The sequence below is a fragment of the Lepidothrix coronata genome, unplaced genomic scaffold (assembly GCF_001604755.1).
Source record: "Lepidothrix coronata isolate B3197 unplaced genomic scaffold, Lepidothrix_coronata-1.0 Scaffold75, whole genome shotgun sequence".
In the NCBI taxonomy this organism is placed as follows: domain Eukaryota; kingdom Metazoa; phylum Chordata; class Aves; order Passeriformes; family Pipridae; genus Lepidothrix; species Lepidothrix coronata.
In genome coordinates, this window is record NW_016690255.1 from 1,495,861 (window position 1) to 1,517,357 (window position 21,497).

Genomic DNA, 21,497 nt, shown 5'->3' on the forward strand with positions numbered 1-21,497 from the left:
CTGACTTTTTATGCCATAGGCTTCTTACTCTCCCTGCCATCAGTACTACCCCTCTTCTGTACAAAAATTTCTTCTCTGTATTTGTTCCATAACAAGTGGAACTCATACTACTAGAGAAGGTTTACTAGGATATTATACACCTGTACAGGTACAGATAATTCTATTTACCTCCACAGGAAATACCTTTCTTGATCTGTAGGTGATCTCACCAATAACGGTGATTATGGTGTTTTGAGGTTAAAGATTATTTACATAGGAATCATATTTCTCTGACAAAAAAATTGTGCTTTTGAAAGCACCTGGGAGGAATCTTTAGCAAGCTTAGATGTGCATTCAAAATTAATACTAGAAAACCAACATTTTTAGATTAAGCTGCATTTTTACACCACCATTATCATTCTATAAATTGTTTATATTATTACTTGTTATAGAACAATTTAAACTAAATCTTAGAAACAGGAGAAGAGTTTTCCCCAAATAAGGTCCTTTTTATATGTTCTTTTCCCTAAGGATAAAATTCTGACTTTATGCAAATACTATGCTGAGTTAGCGTGACATTAGGTCTGATATAAAGTGATTATCCTTTGCTTTAAACCCTTGTAAAATGTGGAAATAACCAGTGGGACATGGACATTTGTTTCCCCTATTAATTCTTGATTTCTCTGTAATGTTTGTGAAGCACTTGAAAATGGCAGAGCAGGGGGGATAAAATGGAATTTGTAGCAAACAGAAAGTCTTCCACTAGTGTTTGTAAACAACATCTTTTACAGTGAGAATTTTCACTACTAATACCCACATTCAGAAAAACACGTACAATATCTGTCTTTTAGTGTCTTACTTGCTTGTTGTTATTTAAACATTATAACATGTATTTCTTCAGGGAAAAAATTAGAAACTTCGTGCCTCATATATAATGAATAAAGAGTTTTGAAATACTCTGCAAAGGTTTTCCCGTTCATCTGACTTCCTCATCTGGCAGATTTTCTCATAGATTGTACTGGGATGCACTCCGAGCTCGTTGTGTTGCGGCCTGATCCTGGTCTGTAATGGTTTCTCTTAGTGACCCTAGAAATGTGGATGTATGCTAAGATTCTGCTGACATTAAAGTAATTCTTTTTCTTTACTTATCCATGCTTTAAGCCATTAAATTTTCGTCTTTATGCATTGTATCTACAGGTTTCTGAGGTGTTACTGGTATAGCAAATAAATCTTAACACTCATCTCAGTGTTTTTGTCTAATCAGCCTGAGTGTGGCCTATCTGTTAGATGGGAAAGCTATTTTTTAGTTTAGGCACACAGTTGCAGCTGGTCTGATTCTTTAGCTGTCCTTATATGTTAGATGCAAAACCATGTTTACATCACTTGTTTTCAGTCATGTATTTGTGTAGGTTCAAGTAACTGTGATTGCCAATTTTTTTTGTTCTCTTCTACTTCTTTTATGGAGTAGAAGATTTTATCAGCAATAAATGAAGATCTTTATTGAGATATTTACCTTTCTTTAATAGATTCTTAACTCTTTGAATTTAGCTTTTAGCTAAATCTCCTTAAGGAAATATACACAAGCCCTTGTTAGAAATCTCCAAGTTCCCTGTAACTAATAAAGAGAGTTCTTGCCCAATAATTTAGTAGCTTTCAACATTTGAGTCATTGGAAAACTAAGTCATGTTTCTGTTTTTAGAACTGAATATTTTTGTAGTATGCAATAGTTATTAAATTATGAAGTGTGTCAGATAAGAAGTATATCCTCTCTCAGCCTTTGTTGTACATACTCATCAGCTGTCTGGCATTGGTTCATATTCTGAGGGTAATATTCATATTTTTTGTAAAGAGGTCAATCCAGAGAGTCTGTTTTGTTTACAAGTACTGAGGTGAATGTTATTGAAAATTATTTGTATATTTGTAGTTCTAGGAGGTGTGTGTTGTCATCTTAATATATCTTTTGCAATATTGATGGCTACGACCAACCTTTATTTGTTTACTGTCTGTTGAGAAATGCAGACTACGTAATTCTTCCATTTCAGATATCACATTTGAGCTTCTTTGATGCTCAGATCTAAAAATAAGATCATGCTTCATTCAACTTTGATACAAATTTTGTTCTAAATATTTTGTAAATAAACTTAGTTGGCCCATTAGAGTATCTATGCCTTTGATCCATCTTCTCTTTTTCTCCTATTATGTGCTAAGATATCAAAGAGACTGTAATCTTCAATATCATACTGCTGTCAGGGGGTAGAGAAATACTATCATTTGCAGTTCTTTCCGTGTAAGGAACAGATTAATTCAATGATTTCTTTGAGTAGGTGTCATCTGTATGGTTAAATCTGGCCAATGTGTGTGTTGCTAGACGCAAACATTGTGGAAAACGAGAGCACGAATCAAGTCTCTGAACACCCAGACTTAGTCCTTTCTGGTTTTTTCCCTTTTTTCTTTTTCAGTTTTTTTCTCTCTGTACAATTATAACCTACCTAAAGCTAATGACAGATTCTATTTATCATACATCCTTTTATCTTCTACATACATCGAGGAGTTATGAACAAATCTCCTCTCAGTAACATTGGCTGATGTCATGTATACAATAGATGCAGATGTGTTGTCCTAAAAATAACCATTAACATTGAGGAAGTAAAAAGTCGAAATTTTTAAGTCCAATTTCAAAATAATTCAAATTTTGAAATATGAAAATCTATAAAGAGTTATACAGTGGCAATAATGAGTTCATGTAAGAATCACTTACTTAATGTGGGTGTTGTTTAATGTTTCTGAATGCTGAGTAGATTAAATGTGGGGTTTTTTTCCTTGCAACATTAATTCACATTAGGTAGAGATATTCCTAATATTTTGTTTGGGAAAACCAACAAGTAATTTTTTGTTCAATTTCTGTTCCATGTGTACATATTTCCAATTTGCATATTTTTTTTTATTATTGCAAATCCAAATGATAGGTGTCCTTCTTTTTTTTTCTCTGCAAAACCTTTTCATTTCATAAAGGCCCTCAGGCCAACTAAGAATAACAACTACTATAATTTAACACTCTAATCCACCAAAAATCTCTGAAATTACTTTCTGATATGCCGAAGGATAATTCCCAAGAAGAGTTGCTTAAGCTTACTGTACTCAAATGCTGCACTGACAAGCCACTAAATCTAGTCTCAATTTATCAAAGAACTTCAGGAAGCCTACATCGAAGCATGTCCCTAAATCTGGACAATCTCCAGATTTGGGTACTTATTTAAAAGTAGGTATGTTTAAATACTATCCTCTACCTTTCCATCTATTGTACTAGGTCAAAATAAAATATTTGTTAATTTTGGAGAATGGAACCAGTGTTTCTTCAACTCTTGTCATGAATTAAAAACTACTTTTCTACCTTCACAATGATGTGGTAGATCTGCATCAATTCAGACTTTGTCTATTTGACAAGTATCACACTAATATAGCCCTAAGTAGTTTTAATTTACTAACTCTCAGTTTTTCCTTTTTTTTTTTAAATATTCTCTTACAGTAAGCTAAGTTTTTGTCGGATCATGATTTATGATTTGTCTTTCTTCCTTTGCTATTCTTTCTGTAGATATCCTTGCCCCTAAAAAAATCACCTTGGAATTGTCTGAAATGAAATAATTTACTTCAGCCATCTTCTGCTTAGAACATAATTAATTCAGAGAAGCTTTTTTGGTGCAACTCAGTTGGTCAGTCAGATTTACAAGTTGTAAAATGCAACCATTTGCAATGAATACTGGTTCCACCCCATGGTTTTAAAATTTGAAACATAAAAAAAAGTTTCCAGTACACTTTTACTACATTCCTACTATTTGAACTTTTGATAGTGCAATCAGAGGGGCTTTTAAAAATAAAAATGAAGCAGTATGTATGGATAATTTTTTGAAAGGGGAAATTTTATTATTATATAATAATCATATTATTCTTGCTCTGAAGATCCTTCTTGATTATGTCAACTGCGCATTGTTTACATGATCCCAGCATGGTTTCCAATTCACTAGGGAAATTAATGCCTGACATTAGGATTTCCTCATATAGATTGTAGAGGAGATTTCAACTTCAGCGAGGCAAAATGTTTTGGTCTGGAGTGTACAGTGTAAAATGAATTTTTGATTAATTTTTTTGTTTAATGTATAGGATTACGAGATTTACCAAACAATTGAGAATGCAACTGAACAGAATAAAAATTGTGAAAATAAATAAACAAATACTTTTGATCAACATTTAAAAATATTGCTTTAGAGGTCATTTCATTAAAGATGTAGAAAGTTTATTTGAATATTTTGATGTCAAAAGACTATCTAGTAACCAGCAATTTGAGTCATGAGTAAGATGATAAGAAGAGAGTTGTCAAATTTATTTTGAGAATTCAGATTTAAATAAACTGGTGTCTGTGGCAAATTTGTACTAGCATGACAGAAGCAGGCAGCGTGAAATGTGTTATTCTAGTCACATATCAGTCCCCTAAATGACACTGAGAAGCCAGAAGATGTTGTGTAACAGGACTTACACACATCATTTGCCAGATGTTATCTGGTAGTTGAAGCTCAAGAGACAATGTTATCAAATCTGCTGGTTGCAGTATGTGGGTTAACAAAAGATTGTATTATACCATCTCTTGTTTTCTCTGAATTCTATTTTTCTCTTTCTTTTATTTCTTGTAGCTCATATCTCAAGTCTATGTGAAAATTAACGTTAAAAGAGAATGCAGAAAATACTTACTAAAAATATTTCGTTCTTAAAATTTTGATTTCATTATGGGAATTAGACAGTTGGTTATTAACTGCTGCCAACTATGAAGTCCATACTGAAATTCTACAAAATAAGTTTATATTTTCAGTTTGTTTGGTTGTTTGTTTTTTAATAAAAAAATGCATACTGGCTTAGGATTTTAAAAATCAAATTTAATTATATGTGCATCCTCCACTAGAATGATTTGCAGCATTAATATAGTTTTTTATATTCTAGAATATTGCATACCAGTAATATTCCAATACAAATATAGATCAATGGTTTACCAGGTAATTTTAAATGAAAGCTTTAATTTATGTTTAACTTTTTTTTTTTTCTATCTCCAGAACTTTAAATTACTCTTAAATAAAGCTAGGAAAAATCCTGCTGTATGTCAGCTCAAGTTGTGGGCCTAAGCCTCCTTCTTTTAAAATCAGTATTAAAATTGTGAGTAAATCCAGTGGAAATCAGATTGCTGCTTCAGACTGGTAGATTTTGAATAGAGGATAAAAAAACGCAAATCTGTTAAATTCCATGAAAACTATATTTTTTAAACCTAAATTCTCAAGTTATGTTAACAGAATTAAAAATTTACTGATATGTACTGAATATAATCACTGTTTAGGGACTGCTGAATCTGGAGTTTCTGGGGTGAGGAAAAGTCAGCAGTAACAGAGTTATTATAGACTTGAATCTTACTGAAATCGTATTCTAGGTTCCAAATCTCCACTTACCCACAGTTTCTGGGACTGATATGTTTCTTGGAGTTGATATGCCTTCCTCAGCAATTCATAGAGCTATGTGGCTTTTAGAGTTCCTCTTCTTGTTCACTGAAAGTGTCTGTAGCGAGCACATGTTACAATTGGAGTTGACAATTATGTTTAACAAATGAATTTCTCTCTTCCTTTGATATGTTCTAGAGCCTTTTTATTTTTTTTTTTTAATATTTCCTTTAGAAAGAGAACATTCAGGCTCCAATGGGGATGGAAACCTAGATTTTTCGCTTTGATCTTAAACACCAAGAGATTTCTACTTTGGGTATTGAATACATTGAAAACATCCTGTGACATTGACTGTTTTGAATCATACAAAGACTGTTATAGGAGAGTACCAGAACATAATTTATCCAATGACTTTCAAAATCTAACAGTTGCACAGTACAGTAATGAGTGACTTTGTGACTATGGCTATTTCACTTGTTTCTAATCTAAGTATTTTTTTTTCTGGAGTATTTTGTCTTGTTTCATCTCCTTCTGATATATGGCCAGATGATTAAGCAAGCAGATGTTTCTACTAACACAACTCAGTTCCCTTCCGGTGCTCCCTGACATGATTCTTCCTTTAGCAAAAGACCACCTGGTGCTTTGCTAGGCTGTAGAAGAAAAATGTGTGGAAACAGTGCGAGAATTCTCTTGTTAAAGTGGAAAGTGAACTATTGACATGTGGAAACTAGAGGAGATGTTTGGCTTTCTCATTATAGATTCAGTTATCTTCAAAAAGATGCCATCACTGGCATGGCCAACTACAGCAGGAGAATATTAGTAGGTGTAAACACTATGTTGATTTTTTTTTTTTAATTGGAAATATGTCATAATGTGCAATTGGCTACTAGTGATGCAGTACTATTTGAAGTAGCAGAAGTAGCATATTCTTTTGACTATATTAGCTCTAAAAGATGTAACTATTCAAAAGAATACTTCAGTGAATGTATTCATTCTATTGAGTGTCCTGAGGTAAAACTAGGATAAAGTATTTCTCCTATGATAAAACAACAAAGGCTATTTTATATCACCAAGTTATTCCCATAGGATCCTTCTGTCCTGCGAAATTCACTCTATGGACTGATACAGCATGAATGTCCTGAAAAGAATATGCAGATTCAGCACTCAGTGGTAGGAAGCAATAATCATGTATAAATAGGTTCAATCTGCAGAAGTAATGCTTGGCAATCAGTTGAGGCTAAACCCTCTGGATCATTTTTTCGCCTAGTCTTCTGCCATGAACTTAAAGTGTTATTTCCTTGGACTGAGCTAGGAGTCATCCATAAAAAATGAGACGCATCCCAAGCCTTAGCAGTATTGTGCTGAAATTGCATGACTAAGAATACTTAGAATTCAACATTATTCAGGAAAAGCACCATCGCATCACACATCTCTCTTCCTAGTCAAGTCCAGACACCATTAGTCAATTATAGGAAGCCTCAGGGATATTATCTTGGGGAGACACATACAAGGTGCTGCCCTTGACTGATAGCCAGTCCTGGTGGTCAAGACAGCTGCACTGTCATAGCAATGCTGCATTACTCAGATAAAGTGGACTCCTGAGCTCATTCAGTCTTGTTTTACACATTTTCAGGAAACCAGCAGATGAAGGTACGTGCAGCCCTTGAAATACTCATCATAGGATCCTTTTTTCCCTACATTTCCACACACAGTGTGCTGCATAAAGGGAATGTAATGCCTAATTGAATTACTCGGCTGCTACTGTAAATATTTAACATAATAAAAATTATCTACCAAATAATCCTACTTATATCAAGGCTCCCAGACTGCCTCTTTCCACTCATCAGCCTGAGTATGATATTGTTTCCCATTCTTTTTCTCCTTTGTCACTAAGTCAGTTCCAGGAAGCACTTCTCACTTCTGGGATTTAACAGCACATATCAAATAGTCCAAACACCATTTGAAGATGACACCGAGGCTCTTATGAGACCTTTTACTTTCTAACACAGTTCTCACCCATACAAAATTTACAGTGGAGAAAGTTCCTACTCTGAATGGGTTACAGAGCAGACAATGGAGGTAAGCAGGCTAAAATATCAAAGCCTGCCATTGTGTGTATGAAAAGAGAAATTTAAGTGCAATTGCTGTAATCATGTGCTCTGAGTGAAATTCATTCACATACTTGTCTGCTCAATTTGACCAATATTAGCAAGAAGTTATGGAAAGATATAGATTTCTTTTTTTCTGATGATACTGGCTTTTTATTTCCAAAAAAATATCAAAGCAACATACAAATGTCCAACTGTTGCTAACACTTCCAGTATATCTGATTTTAATGAGGTCACCATAGCAGTACAGTTTGTAAATTGCCATAATATCTCAATTACACTATAAAGATACTTTGATTGTGAGTATGAGCTGAGATTAGTAAAGTGACAAAAGAAAAAAAAAAGATATTGTAAAAATCAAACTTCCAGGTGATAGTTTGTGTTATTTCAAAAACATTTGTCTTCATATGACTTTTCATTGGTCTAATAGCTGGTAGACTTTCAAGGTGAAAGAGCAGGAATCATATTCATTACTACGTTTGCACTTACTAGCTTTGAGTTCTTTCATGACTCTGCTAAGAAGTGAAAACTTTGAGAAGCATTGTTTTAGATTATAAATATGCAGCCTCCAAAAAAGCTTCCCTTGCTCACAAAAGTGTCCTTGAAACAAAGAACATAGAAAATAAAGAGCAAATACAGCACATACTATTTGCCAACTATAATTATTATAGAACTTTTTCAGGGTGTCTAGCAAACTACAGACTTTATTTAAAGATCCTTTGGTATCATTAATACTGATAGAAACATACATGGGATTTTCAGAAAGACTGCAAATACAAAAAGATTAATCAGAACAAATTTCATTTTAGGCTAATAAGACCATAATTTGTGGAGTTTTGCACAGGTATTTAACGTAATTTTTTTTTTACTTAGTATTTCCTCTTTACTGTCCCCAGTAGAATAGCTAAATCCCCTTTATTTTTGTACCTCACAAAAAATATTTATTTATAGAAATATTTTTTCTATTTTAGAACAGTTTTAATGATTCTTTGAGCATATTTTTATGCTTTTAAAATCTTTTGGGTATCATCTTCCAGTATTTTTACTGTATCATCAAATACTATGAGATAACAACGTGAAATACGTTTTCAGTACTGACTTCTGCAAGCTCTACTTTATAGAGAACTATACCTCACTGCTCAAGAGGGTAGGACTGATTTAGATTCCCAGAAATCACTGTAAAAGAACCTGACTTTGTAAACATGAAGATGAATAAATAGTTGCTTGCTGAATAGTGCAATTCTCTTTACTTTTCTATGAGCATTTACATGCAAAATCAAGTCTCTAATAAGTTCTCTGACAGTGAAGCATGTGCATGTGTTAAAATTTCTTAAATATTGATAGATAGAATTTGAATGCCTATTTCTAGTCAAAGACAGGGAAATGAAAAGACATATCTACAGCTGCCTGTTTAGTGAGTAGAAGTGGAGAGTTTCCCTACTTAACATTAGGAAATATGGTTTCTGTGTACTGTGACTACTTGCTGTATGTATCCATTAAAAAGGAGGTTTTGTATTCACAAACAACAAAAACTCCTTTACATCTTAAACATCAACCCTTTGTAGTGTATAGTTTGTTAAAAAAAAATTCCTTCATTTCTCATTTTTAGAAGAAAGCAAAATACCTCAAAAATTAATCAACACCTGGATTTTGTGGTACATATTTCCTTCATATTGACTTTTAACCATGCAGCAATTGCTTATGTTCTTCACTGTATATACTGTACTTCAAAATTAAAAAAAATGTGTAATTAAGTACATTGCAGTCCAGATATGCTCCACACTAACTCAATCTTCCATTTATTATAAGAGGTATTAAAACATTAACTTAAATATTTTGACTTCCAAGAGTGAGATAGCTATTAATTTTTATCAGTGAGAGCAGCAGATTTGATGTTGTCAGGGTAAGAAAGTGCCAAAATGAACTTTTTATATGAAAAGCTAAAGAATTAGAGTAATAAAATGCCAGATGTGTACTTACATTTTTGAACATTTATAAGAAAGAAAATACTCTAATTTTTCTGTAATACAACATTACTTTTAGAAGCCTTGTGCAATCTGTCTTTAAAGACAAGCTGAATGGTTTTTCTAACTGTGGATTTTTTACTCAAAATGTGATCTTTTAAAATTGATTTGTGATAATAATTACCAGCAGCACACCTTGTTGCTAGCAATGTTTGAACTTTATGCCTTTTCCCTGTCTCTTATAGAAATTATTCAAGTAATAGAATTTGAAACCATTCCACTTTCTGTGCAAGTGACACAGAGCAAGGGATTACATGCATACATGCATGCATAGGTGCATAAACATGTCTCTGTGTGAATATACCACAGCTCAGCAATAACATAAGATGATGGGGTGTACTTGTAAACAACAGCATCTACATACTTTTTGAAGACTTCATCCAGTTAATATACAATCCCTTTTTACTTTACAATTTTCTTTACTTCATAAGATTTTTGAGCAGTCAGGTGCTCTAAACTCACTACAACTGACGTTCTGTTTTCTCATTTAAATTTCATGTTTGCCAGCTGCTTAGAAAAGCCAGACTTGTTGCATAGTAACAGTGAAAGGAAAAATAAAGAAATGTAGCATGATTTCCATGGGCCAGATATGGAATAGATTCCAAAGCCAACATCCAAAATATTCAGAGTCTCTCATGAAGACCTAGTGGATCTTTTTGAAACCAGTCTTAAATATTTCAGTTTTCTCCAGGTGGGGTATACCCATGACTAAAAACAAATTCCACAAGAATAAGTCTGCACTGTGATAAAAATTTATCTAACCTCTGCTTATACCTTAAATATTAAGTCTAGTCTTTTGACTGATTATTCTACTATTATCCAGTTGTGATGTTTAGTAATTACAGAATCAGAGGATCACAAAATGGGTGGTATCAGAAGGCACCTCTGTAGCTCATTTTGTCCAACCCCCTTTTAAAGCAGAGTCACCTAGATCCACTTGCTTAGGACTGTGTCTAGACAGCTACTGAATATCTCCAAGGATATAGACTCCATAACCTCTCTGAGCCACCTGTGCTGGTGCTCAGTCACCCTCACAGTGGAAAAGTGTTTCCTGATGTTCAGACGGAACCTCCTGTGATTCAGTATGTACTCATTGCCACTTGTTCTGTCACTGGATATCACTGAAAAGAGCCTGGCTCCCTTCTCTTTACACCCTCCCTTCAGGTTTATGTACAGATTTGTAAGATCACCTCTGACCCTACTCTTCTCCAGGCTGACCAGTCCCACTTCTATCAGCCTTTCCTCATATGAGAGATGCTTTGGCCCTTTAAACAGGTTCATAACCCTTTGCTGGATCCCAGCAGCTCCATATTGCTTTTGTTCTGGGGAACCCAGAACTGGTCACAGTGCTCCAGATGTTGCTTTATCAGTGCCAAGTAGAGGGGAAGGATCAGTTCTCTTGGCCTGGTTGGCAGCACTCCTCCTAGTGCAACCCAGGATACTGGTGGCCTTATTTACTCCATGGATATATTATTAGATCGTATTTAATGTGGTGTCTGCCAGGACCCCCAGGTCCTTTTATGTAATTATGCTTTACAGCTGGATGGTCTCAGCATTTTCTGGTGTATGGGGTTGCTTCTTCCCAGGTGCAAGACTTGACACTTCCCCTTGTTGAACTGCATGAGGTTCCTGTCAGTCTGATTCTCCAACTTCTTGAGGTCCCTCTGGATGGCAGCACTATCCTCTGATGTATCAGCCATCCCTCGCAGTTTTGTGTCATCAGTAAACTTGCTGAGGGTACGCTCTGTCTCATCACCAGGTTCTTAATGAAGATATTAAATACTGGATTTTTCCCAGTATTGACCCCTTTGATGCACCACTGGCCTCCAACTTGACTTCATGCTAAGATGATCAATGCTATCACAGGCATGGTCCATCTCACTGTCTGCTAATTCACTACATTTTTTTTACTAGTTAAGGAAATTACAGATTACTATCACTTTCACCCTAGGCCACTCCAAAGTTTCACATTCTCTGTTTTCCAGCAACTCTAAATAACCTAGTACAGTTTTTTACATCTCATAAAAAGTTTCAAATGCTTTACAGTAAAGCTTATAATAAATAAACATTGCAGCAATCTGTTATTGTAGAGTGGGTCGTAATATATATCACTGGAGGAAATAACCTTTATTTTATTGAGTTACTTTGTTTTAAAAGAGACTTTCAATGCTTCAGGAAAGAGTCACAGAACTTCTTCTGGATGTAAGGTCTTCCATTTACATAACCTTTACATATTTTCAAAATTTTTATGAACATTCTTGTTTTTCTCTTTACATACTTCATTTTGCTATTAAGGAGATCCTCATAAAAATATTTGCATATATTTCATTGCCCTTAAAGTCTATTGCATCCTACTTTTCTCTCTCCTTATTGGTGATCCATCTTCTTTTTCACTCTTTTTCAGAGTTTTCCTGCTTGGGGAATTTTTCCTTATGGGAACATGATTTTCATCTCTCTGTTGGAAGATCTAGCCACTCAGTGTTTAGATATCATTAAAAGTGTTCTGACTCAGCCAGACTGAGAATAACAATTTGATTGAATTACATACAGAAGAGCTGCTAAAGACTAATCTATTTAATGGTAGACTATTTAAAAAGCAAATATTTACTGGGCAAATATGCTTAAACGTGGTTGACTTTTAAGCATCTCTGATAATACATTATATACAGATTTTGTTTTTATTATAATAGTATTGGTATACTAGCAATGGTAATGAAGTATATCACCTCAGGTGTCATAGATTTTATTTCACCATCACTCTTGAAATGCTGAAAAATTGCAAAAAGATTATTTTTCAAGGTTGAGGAAGATCTACCATATTTCTAGAATGTTAACAGATTGTGCATTTCTGTGTGCACTGTTACCAATGTTACTGTATTGTTACACAAGAACATACTTTAAGAATTGTTTTGTGCAGCAAACTGCATGGTCTAGATTACACTTCGGCCTGTATTCTTGCTACTGGCACTGCTTTATATGAAAACTCCTTCATATGGGGAAGATCCTGGCAGGACCTTTTTCACCTTCTTCCTCCTTTGTACTTTGGTAATGTGGTGGAGTGTTTTCAGTGGATCGGAGTGATCCTTGCAAACTTAGTTAAAGGAAGAAATGCAATGGTTACATGGGATACAGCTGGGATGTTAATTTGAACCAGAATTCAAAGTATTTTGTTTCAGCGTTAGTTATCAACATCCAAGTATATTAACTAAAATATTTGATTACATTTATCGTTGTTGATTATCATATATATCTACTGATCTATAAAACTGCTTAACAATTAATGCTAATTGCCTACTCAGTTACATTTGTGGTTCCAGAAGGTCATGAGTATTTACTCATGATTTATATTTTGCAACTGTAAAAGATAAATGGGAAGAACAACAGCAGCCTGGTTACAGAGGAATAATTTAAAAAGTGATTTTACAACTCCAGTTTTTGAAGTCAATACATTTTGACCATTGAGATTAAAATGGCTGATCTTGCTTACGAACACTAGATTTTTTCATTATATTATTTGGTTATGATTCTTGCTATCCTGGATAGACTAAGGCTAGAGGGAAACAGGAGTTTTGGTGGTGGATTGGTTGTGGGTTTGGTTTTTTTCATTTGATACATCTCCTACTTCCAAGCTTCATTATTTTGTTAATAGTTCCTTCTTCATTGACCCCATTCTGAAACAAGAACAGCTCTATGTGTAAATGAGAAAAACAGTGCAAAACATTTTTTTAGGTGGAAAAGCAAATGATAAATATTTCCCAGACAAGATCAGTTTATTCTAAGAAAACATATCTTGAAATGCTTTAGTCTCTCACATTTCTGATTTTGGGCAGTATCTTCAAACTGGGCCAAATATTGTGAAATGATAATTTGTCTGTGGATTGTTGTTTATTGAATCGTAGGTCTAAGACCAAACTCATTTCTTCTATTTACTACACTTGGCTATAAAAGTGTGATACAAATCCTATCAGACAGCAAATATAATCATGTTTATCTGATGGAAAATAGCACACGTATTAGACTTATTACCTTGTTAACACAATGAATTCCACTGTAAATCCTTATGATATTTTTTCCCAGTAAGGCCAAATGGATGCTTCTCACAAAGAAATGTCTCCTCTTGGTCAGTGGGGATGGCAGACTATTCAAAAAGACGGAATGAAGTTTAGATTTCTCTAGTTAAGTTGAGTGTTATACTGTAAAATGCAAAATAGGCAAAAAGATTCTGAATGGGTCTGTAAATATATCCTCTTTCATTAGGCTGATGTATTAAAATATCATGTAGTTAGCTGTGTGATGTTCTCACTTGCTAATATATGCAGAAATATTTTTGAACTTATTCTTCTGAAAGAGAGAGACAGAGAAAAGCAGGATTTCATAACAGAAAAAATAACTTGGTATGATAGTATCAATAATTTCTGCATTAATAATTAGTGTGTTGCCATAGTTTTGAAACATTTCTCATTTTCAAGAAGTATATGTATAATTATGTCACTGAAGCACATTATCAAATTTTAGCACATTGACATTAAAGCCTAGATATTGAACAAAACTTATTTTATTTTTCTCTATTTTTAAGATCCAGATTTTAAGGACCTTGGCGTTTTGAAACCATTGCCAGGTTGGTATGTTGGTTTTGGGTTTTTTTCTAACTTGGAGGCCTTTATACTCTTCTGTAGAAAATATTTTTGTTTGCTGTTCAGGTTTCATTTTTTCTGGTGTTTTGTTATTCAGTTTGTGAGTTTGAGATGGGAGGACCTGAAGGAATTGTGGAATCTGTACAAATTGTCAAAGAAGGAAAAGCTTCTGAAACTGAAGCAGTAGACTGTAAATGGTACATCCGAGCGCCACCCCGATCCAAGGTCAGTCCTTCATCCACTTGCTGATTTGCCATTTAATTTAAGAAATTGACTTTTCTAATATATTGTGCATTTCTTAGTACAGTCAGATCTCGTTTAATAACTTTACAGCTTGAACTGTAAACTATTTTTTCCTTCTGCTGTGGAAGGGTAATTTGTCATCTCAGCCAAAATAACCACCTTTCTCTATAAATGATGATGTGGGCAGTGCTAATGTGCTTTTTGTGCCATAAGTGATTTTCTTAAATTCATCTTTAATTTTGCTCATATTTTTAAACAATCAACATGTTTTCTTAAGTGGGAAGTAATCTTATCATTTTAATTTTCAATGTATTTCAAATACCTAATATAGAGACTACTAAGGGAACACTGCTGGCTCCCTAAGGTCATCATTGTTTCTCATCTGGGAACTGTGAAAATGGACCCAAGGTAAATTCACGTTCCTCTGTATAAAACCTTAAGTGGTTTAGAGCCACAGACAAAAAGAGATAGTGTTCTCATTTCCTTCCCACCACAGACATCTCACTTTGTAAAGTGAGAGGGCTGCAATGAATTTAACAATACTTTCCTGGATTCTGCTTGATTTCCCCTCTTATCCATAGCTTATCAGTTATTATAGCATTAATTGTTGCTGAAAAACTACTGCTTCTCCCTTCTTTACAATTGGAACAGCTTTATGCCTCCTACCTACTTTTATTCACTGTGTTAAAGAGATTCCACAGTATACTTTTTCTAGCTGTCTTTTATTGGACAGGAAAGGTTTTACAAGGTAGAATTTATCTATGCACTAATCTCTGCTGTCTTTAAACAGATAAGGGTTTTTGTGTATAATCTCAGAGGGGAGACTGTACTGGATATGTAACTGTTTCATCATCAGTATAACACATGGATGAATGCTGTAGGGTTCTCTTCAGTAAGAGTTTCCAGAAGAGAAAAAGTCATTAGTATCAGCATTTTTCTTATGGGAAAGTTGAGGAGAAGAGTTGGCTCATAAAGGCTACAGATAAAGTATTTCCAGAATATGCTTTAATCTCATATCATTTTTTTTTACTTTTTGATAAATTTAATATTGATAGGGGTTTTCAGTTAAGTAGATGAGCTTCCCACTTTGTTATACCAAGCAGTGATATGAGCTGACTGGGCTGATGAATGATTATTACATATATTATATGTAATTTATATTCATTCAGGGCACCTCCAGTATCAAAACAAGCTTGGGGATGAACAGATTGAGAGCAGCCCTGCCGAGAAGGTCTTGGGGGTAAATGAGAGGCTGGACATGAGCTGGCAATGTGCACTTGCAGCCCAGAAGAGCAACCATATCCTGGGCTGCATCAAAAGCAGCATATCCAGCAGGTCAAGGGAGGTGAATCTACCCCTCCACTCTGCTCTTGTGAGACCCCACCTGGAGTGCTGTGTCTACCTCTGGGCCCCCAGAACAGGAAAGATATGGGCGTGCTGGAGGGCCAGAAAAATAATGAGAGAATGGAGCACCTCTCCAGTGAGGAATGACAGAGAGTTGGGGTTGTTCAGTCAAGAGAAGAGAAGGCTCTGGGTAGACCTTATAGTAGCCTTCCGGTACTCAATGGGCGCATAAGAAAAGTGGGGACAAACATTTTAGCATGACCTGTAGTAAGAGGACAAGGGATAACGGTTTTAAACTAAAAGAGGGTAGATTTTGAATAGGTATGAGGAAAAAATTTTTTATAATGAGGGTCTTGAAACACTGGAACATGTTGCCCAAAGAGGTGGTCAATGACCCATCCCTGGAAACATTCAGGGTCAGGTTGGACGGGACTCTGAGCAACTGGATTTGTTTGAAGACATCTTTGCTTACGGCAGGAGAGTTCGACTGGGTCCCTTCCAACCCAAAATATTCTATGATGTACTTAGATATTAGTAGAATGAAAACAGGTAAACACAAAATTAGAATTGCACTTCTTAGAATCAGCACAAATAAGCCAACAAAATTATCCTATAGTCTTAATTCAAGTTCCTAATTGGTTGATCTAGTAATGTCATTGTCATGTTCTTACTTGATCTAACTCCAAAGTTCTATATGATTCAAAAACCTCCTAAAAATCCCTTATTTACTTACCTGTAGTATTTATCCACAATTCAGTCCTGATGTAAAACTACAAATTGGGTAGCTACATAACCATAAACACAGTGTATAACAGAAGGACACCACATAACACTGTTAATAGAGTGTTAAAGATTGAAGTTCATTAATTCTTCCATACCTACATTTAGTTGTGTTGCATTTCAAGAAGTGTATCCTAGCTGAAGGGCATCTGGAAGGGAGAGCAATAAGAGAGTTTTAGAAAAATGGAGGTAGTACTAAAAGTTATTTAATTTAATCTACATGATTTTGTGAAGGAGCATGATATAATAAAAGGCTTTTACAATGAGGAAGGAATGCTCTGAAGTCCATGTCGGTAGGATAACTCATGGTCCCACACTCTGAGAGAAAGTTTCAGGTTAGATACTAAAGAAGAAAATTTCAAACAACAGTGAGGGAATTATGATTGGTTGGGATTATGAGTGATTGGTTGAAAAAGTCTGTTCAGTTAGCATTGCTAGTGGTCTTAAAGTGTGGGTTAGATAACAATAATAAAAAATGGGAGAAACAGTACTAATCAATCCTACCTTTAGGCAGAGAGCTGGGATGGGTCATCTCTTGATGGATCTTGCTGTTCCCATCTTGCAGAGCTATCTGGGTAGAGAGATTGAGCAATATAAAAGAATATAAATTAGTGTTTCCTAACATGTGGAGTTGAAAGATTTCACAGCAAGCTAGGAAAAAAAGTTTTCAAGCCTAGGTCCATCTTTGAGGGGTAAGTCCATTTGAACTTTCTTAGTGTTGTTTCCAAACACACACATATATATATATACACACACACACAGAGAGGTATATGTGTTTCACCATACTAGGACAGGTTGAAAAATTTTCAGATATTAAGGAAGGAATAAGTGAATAAATTTTAAAGAAACATGTATGATGTAAAATTTATGATAACATTTTTTATGGGTCTGATTCAATTGAACTGAATTCTGTTGTCCATGCTTTGCCATCAACTTCCTTTGTGCTTATCTAACCTTGAACTAATGACATATTCAGTACAATTATTTAATGACATCACTTTAATTTATGTCAGCTTTCACCTATGAAAACAGACTCTTCTGCTAAGAACAGTGAGAACTCAGTAGGCATCTTTAAATTCACGTGTTCCCGTACTCTGGGCTGCACAGTTTGTTACTGGGAATTATGCCTAAAAGGCCAGAGTTTCTCAAACAGAGTTTGTGCTGGATCTTTCCATCTTTAGTTTCTTAATTAAACTGTGCCAGAATGTGGGTTACTTGCAATTTCATTTGGCTTAAAGTCATCCAGTCTAAACTGTCTGCAGAAGCAAGATTCAAGTCCTTCCCTTGGTTTCCAATTCCAGATTGAAGCCAAGTCTGAGCTCAACGTATGAGCAATGAGATTAGCCAGGGAGTATGAACTTGAGATCTCTGAACCTGAGCTTCAAGCTGACAGCCTGGGTGTAATGTTGCTATCCTCAGCGAGCTGGAATGAGACAGAGGGCAGCAAATTTCTTGCACACACTTAAAACAGAGTGATCACTGATTACCTTATATTACAAAAACCCTCACCAAAACAAAACAAACAAACACCCCCCCTGAAAAAATCCCAAACACACAAACAAACAAACCCCCAAAAAAACCCCAAAATGCATGCAGAATGGAAACTTTCTGTAAGTGCAGAAGACAGCATAAGGCAGTTTGAACAAAACTTCATCCTACATGCAGACCTGGAGTCTTATACTTGAAAGTGACTGGTTGAAAAGTGTGTGTTTCTCATAATAATTCAAAGTCAGTTGCTGCTGTGAATTCAGTAGTATTGGGGGTTCTGCACTTCATGTAGAATATGACTTCAGTCATTAATCAGAGCAAGAACGTAAAATTAAGAAGTGAGCTGCTGACTGAATGTGCCAACCCACCCAGAACAGTAAAGTTCTGGAGGAACATCCCCATCTGAAAATTCTTCACTGGAGAACAAAGCCCAGAGAAGGAAGTGTATAAGCTTTTCGCATAAGGATTTGAAAAACTTCAGAGATATCATTGCCTACAAGCACTGCATAAGCAAAGATTCTATATTTTGGAATAGAAAATAAAAAGAAATTTAGTATTTTCTTACTTTCTGATAAGGGTGAAATTTTGGAGGCTAATATCAACAAGTGTTTTTCTATATTGGATGTATCAGCAGAGTTTGACAAGGCCCCCCAGGAAGACAGAATGCATGTTTGTGCTCAGGTAGCGCTCCCTTGGGTGAGCAACTTTCCCAAGAATTGTGTCATGCTTGCTCTTTCAGAGGTTCTGTAGAAAAAAAAAAAAAAAAAGATAGCAGAATGTGACAATAAGTTTGACAAGGCCCCCCAGGAAGACAGAATGCATGTTTGTGCTCAGGTAGCGCTCCCTTGGGTGAGCAACTTTCCCAAGAATTGTGTCATGCTTGCTCTTTCAGAGGTTCTGTAGAAAAAAAAAAAAAGATAGCAGAATGTGACAATAAGAGTAATAAAATGTTTACAAATATGATATTCTGATGCTGGGAAAAAAACAGTGAGCAATGCTATTATAAGCACTATTACCAGAAGCTCTGGGCAGCTCAGCATCAAAAACTACAGATAGGCAAGAATTAATTTGAATGCAGTCCAGTGAAAGTCATCTATTCTGGAGGAACGAGCAAGAAGTACATTTATACTGAGAAAATAGCAAGGATACCCACTGTATTTACACTGTGAGAAAAAAAAATGGAGTTATAAGCTTTTTAGACAAAGTGATGCCTAATTTTCTTGCCCCACCTGAGCAAGCTATGGGGCAAAGAAGATATCTTTTCAGGATCTTTATAGGACGAAAGACTTAATACAAAAGATTGAGAAACTAAAAGTATGAATTAACAAGTATCTAGTTTTGACATATTATTACAGTACCCTTAACGCTGAGCTGCCTGTGAGTGGTGAAGTTTGTTTCAAGCAGAGCCATTGGGGAGCAGAAGGAGGGGGCTGCACTGTACACAGAAGGGGGCCAGGCAGACGGTGGCCACAGGGCCAGGACATGGCTGATGAGGAGAGTTGGGCACTCCCAGCCGTGGTGGCTGGGGTATAGCGGTGGCTGGACTTTCCTCAGGCAATGAGGCTGGCCCAAGCACAAGCCAGGCAGCAGCCTGGGGAGGGATGAGGCTGGGTTGTTGCAGGATGAGGCTGGGGATGGGCCAAGAGCCCCAGTGTGACCAAGACACTTGCATATTTACAAAGAATAGGTACTGCTACCTGCTAAAGGCTCTAAATCACTTGCCACCGTTGACGTGTTCGACCTTGTATCCACGCAACTAACCACATAAAGAGATGGTTCCAGGTGCCTGACTTCATATGGAATGTAGTCCAGAGAGAGACTGGCTTGTTGTGCATGCATTTCCAGTTAGGAGGAAACATGCAGTGAAGCAAACTGTGGAGTTAAAAGTCAGTTTAAACCAATCTGACTAAACCAAAACATCTTCTGTTCTCCTGTGTGAAGTGGAAACTAGTGCTCTTAAATGAGGCCTGCAAGAAAAGCAGTCTGAGCTGTCAGCACTGCCAGGCTACCACATCCCTAATTTTTGGAAGCTTCTTAATCGGGTGAAGAAGAGAAGCTTTAAGTACTGCACTAAAGTTTAATAGGAGCCATTTGAGTTTTGATTCTTAAAATGTTACAGAAAAATTAAATTTAAAGACTGAATAACTAACAGCCAGAGACTCTTTTGCAGGCTTAAGATGAGCTCCATTTCTGAAGATGCTCTGAAGCTTGCTAACATACAGATAATGCAAATAATATTATGAATTAAAAAAAGCCCAACATATGTATATGACATACCTGGAACAAGGTGAACAAATTATGTTTAAACAAGTAGAAAATATTGTTTACCTACTTTAAACTATTAGAATCACTTACTTGAAACAATTTTCTTAGATGAAGGTGCAAGACAATTACATGTTTGCAATCGTGTGTAGAAACTCTGCTAGCAGGCATGTTAATGCACATGTCAGAGCAACACTGACAAAACCACCAATTTTAAGTTCCCATGAATCTATTCCATTCAGGTATAGGAATATAACAAACCTCAGCATTCTTAAACCAAATAGTAGGAAATATGATAAAAAAAGCTACTGATGAAAGTAATAAAACATCCGCCAAAGAGAACAGCAGAATCAGGATTTGATCTACAGTTTTCAGTGTTAAAAGCAGAACAACACCAAGGAGCTGTAAAGGTTGTCACTTGCAAGCATTTTGGCACTGTATTAGAGAAAAATGAGGGTGACTTGACAGTTAGAATAAATGTCAGCTATTGGGTAGTCACAGAAGTTTGAAGAAACAAATAGGACAAAGCAAAGAAATCCAAAGAGCTTCACTTGTCCAGGAAAATGGTGTTTTGATGTCTGAGCCTTGGCTGTGAACCACAGGGTCTTAGAAGTACTGTATAATGTTGTCACCTTTGACAGACAGTATTCTCCAAGCCCCAGAAGAGAGGAAAATATGAGGTATGGAGCTCTCTGTTTGCACAATATGTTCCCTGACTAATAACAGAAGGCTCAAAAATCTAAAAAACACCCAACCAGCCAACCAAAAATCCAAACAGAACGTGTACTGTTAACACTTTTGGATTGAAGTAATGTTAATTGAAAAAAAGTTTAAGATCCAAACAAGAAGATAGGCCGCATCAGAAGGCAAATTCAAGCATCATCAGTAATATGCTTTTTAGGCTGGTATAGTTGGCGCCTTGCTGCCCTGAAGGAGATTAATTAGTGTTGCACAATCTGCCCTAAAAAACAGGGCTTCTGAGGCCTAAATACTCTAGGTATCATCTTGAAAGCCCTTTGCTAATCACATAGAGCTGAAAAAGATGCAGAATAAAGCAGGTGCTGTAACTGATCACTGAGCAATGGGGAAGGACATAGGATGATTTAACCAAGTCCTGTGCTTACAAGTGAATTGAATGAACCCAGAAGCTGAATATGCGAA

At 35.6% G+C, this 21,497-nt stretch overlaps 1 protein-coding gene and 1 long non-coding RNA gene across 6 annotated transcripts in view; one reads left to right on the forward strand and one right to left on the reverse strand.

Moving 5' to 3' along the window:
* Nucleotides 1-21,497, forward strand: part of NETO1 (neuropilin and tolloid like 1) — a 65,020-nt gene that overhangs the window by 20,211 nt on the left and 23,312 nt on the right. For 3 of the 4 annotated variants that reach the window (XM_017819604.1, XM_017819603.1, XM_017819602.1), the window contains exons 5-6: nt 14,162-14,203; nt 14,317-14,444. In XM_017819604.1, coding sequence (XP_017675093.1) covers nt 14,162-14,203; nt 14,317-14,444 — 170 coding nt within the window. Of the gene's footprint in view, nt 1-14,161; nt 14,204-14,285; nt 14,445-21,497 lie in introns of those variants that run through there. The other variant, XM_017819605.1, reaches the window with a different exon arrangement.
* Nucleotides 886-18,815, reverse strand: LOC108499594. Of its 2 annotated transcripts, none has more exons than XR_001875595.1 (6): nt 18,640-18,815; nt 17,091-17,157; nt 16,689-16,735; nt 13,612-13,723; nt 5,466-5,571; nt 886-1,065 (listed from the first exon to the last, which is right to left on the reverse strand). It is a non-coding gene; the product is annotated as an uncharacterized LOC108499594 (long non-coding RNA). The 2 variants fall into 2 exon arrangements; XR_001875594.1 differs by having other exon boundaries at nt 16,685-16,735.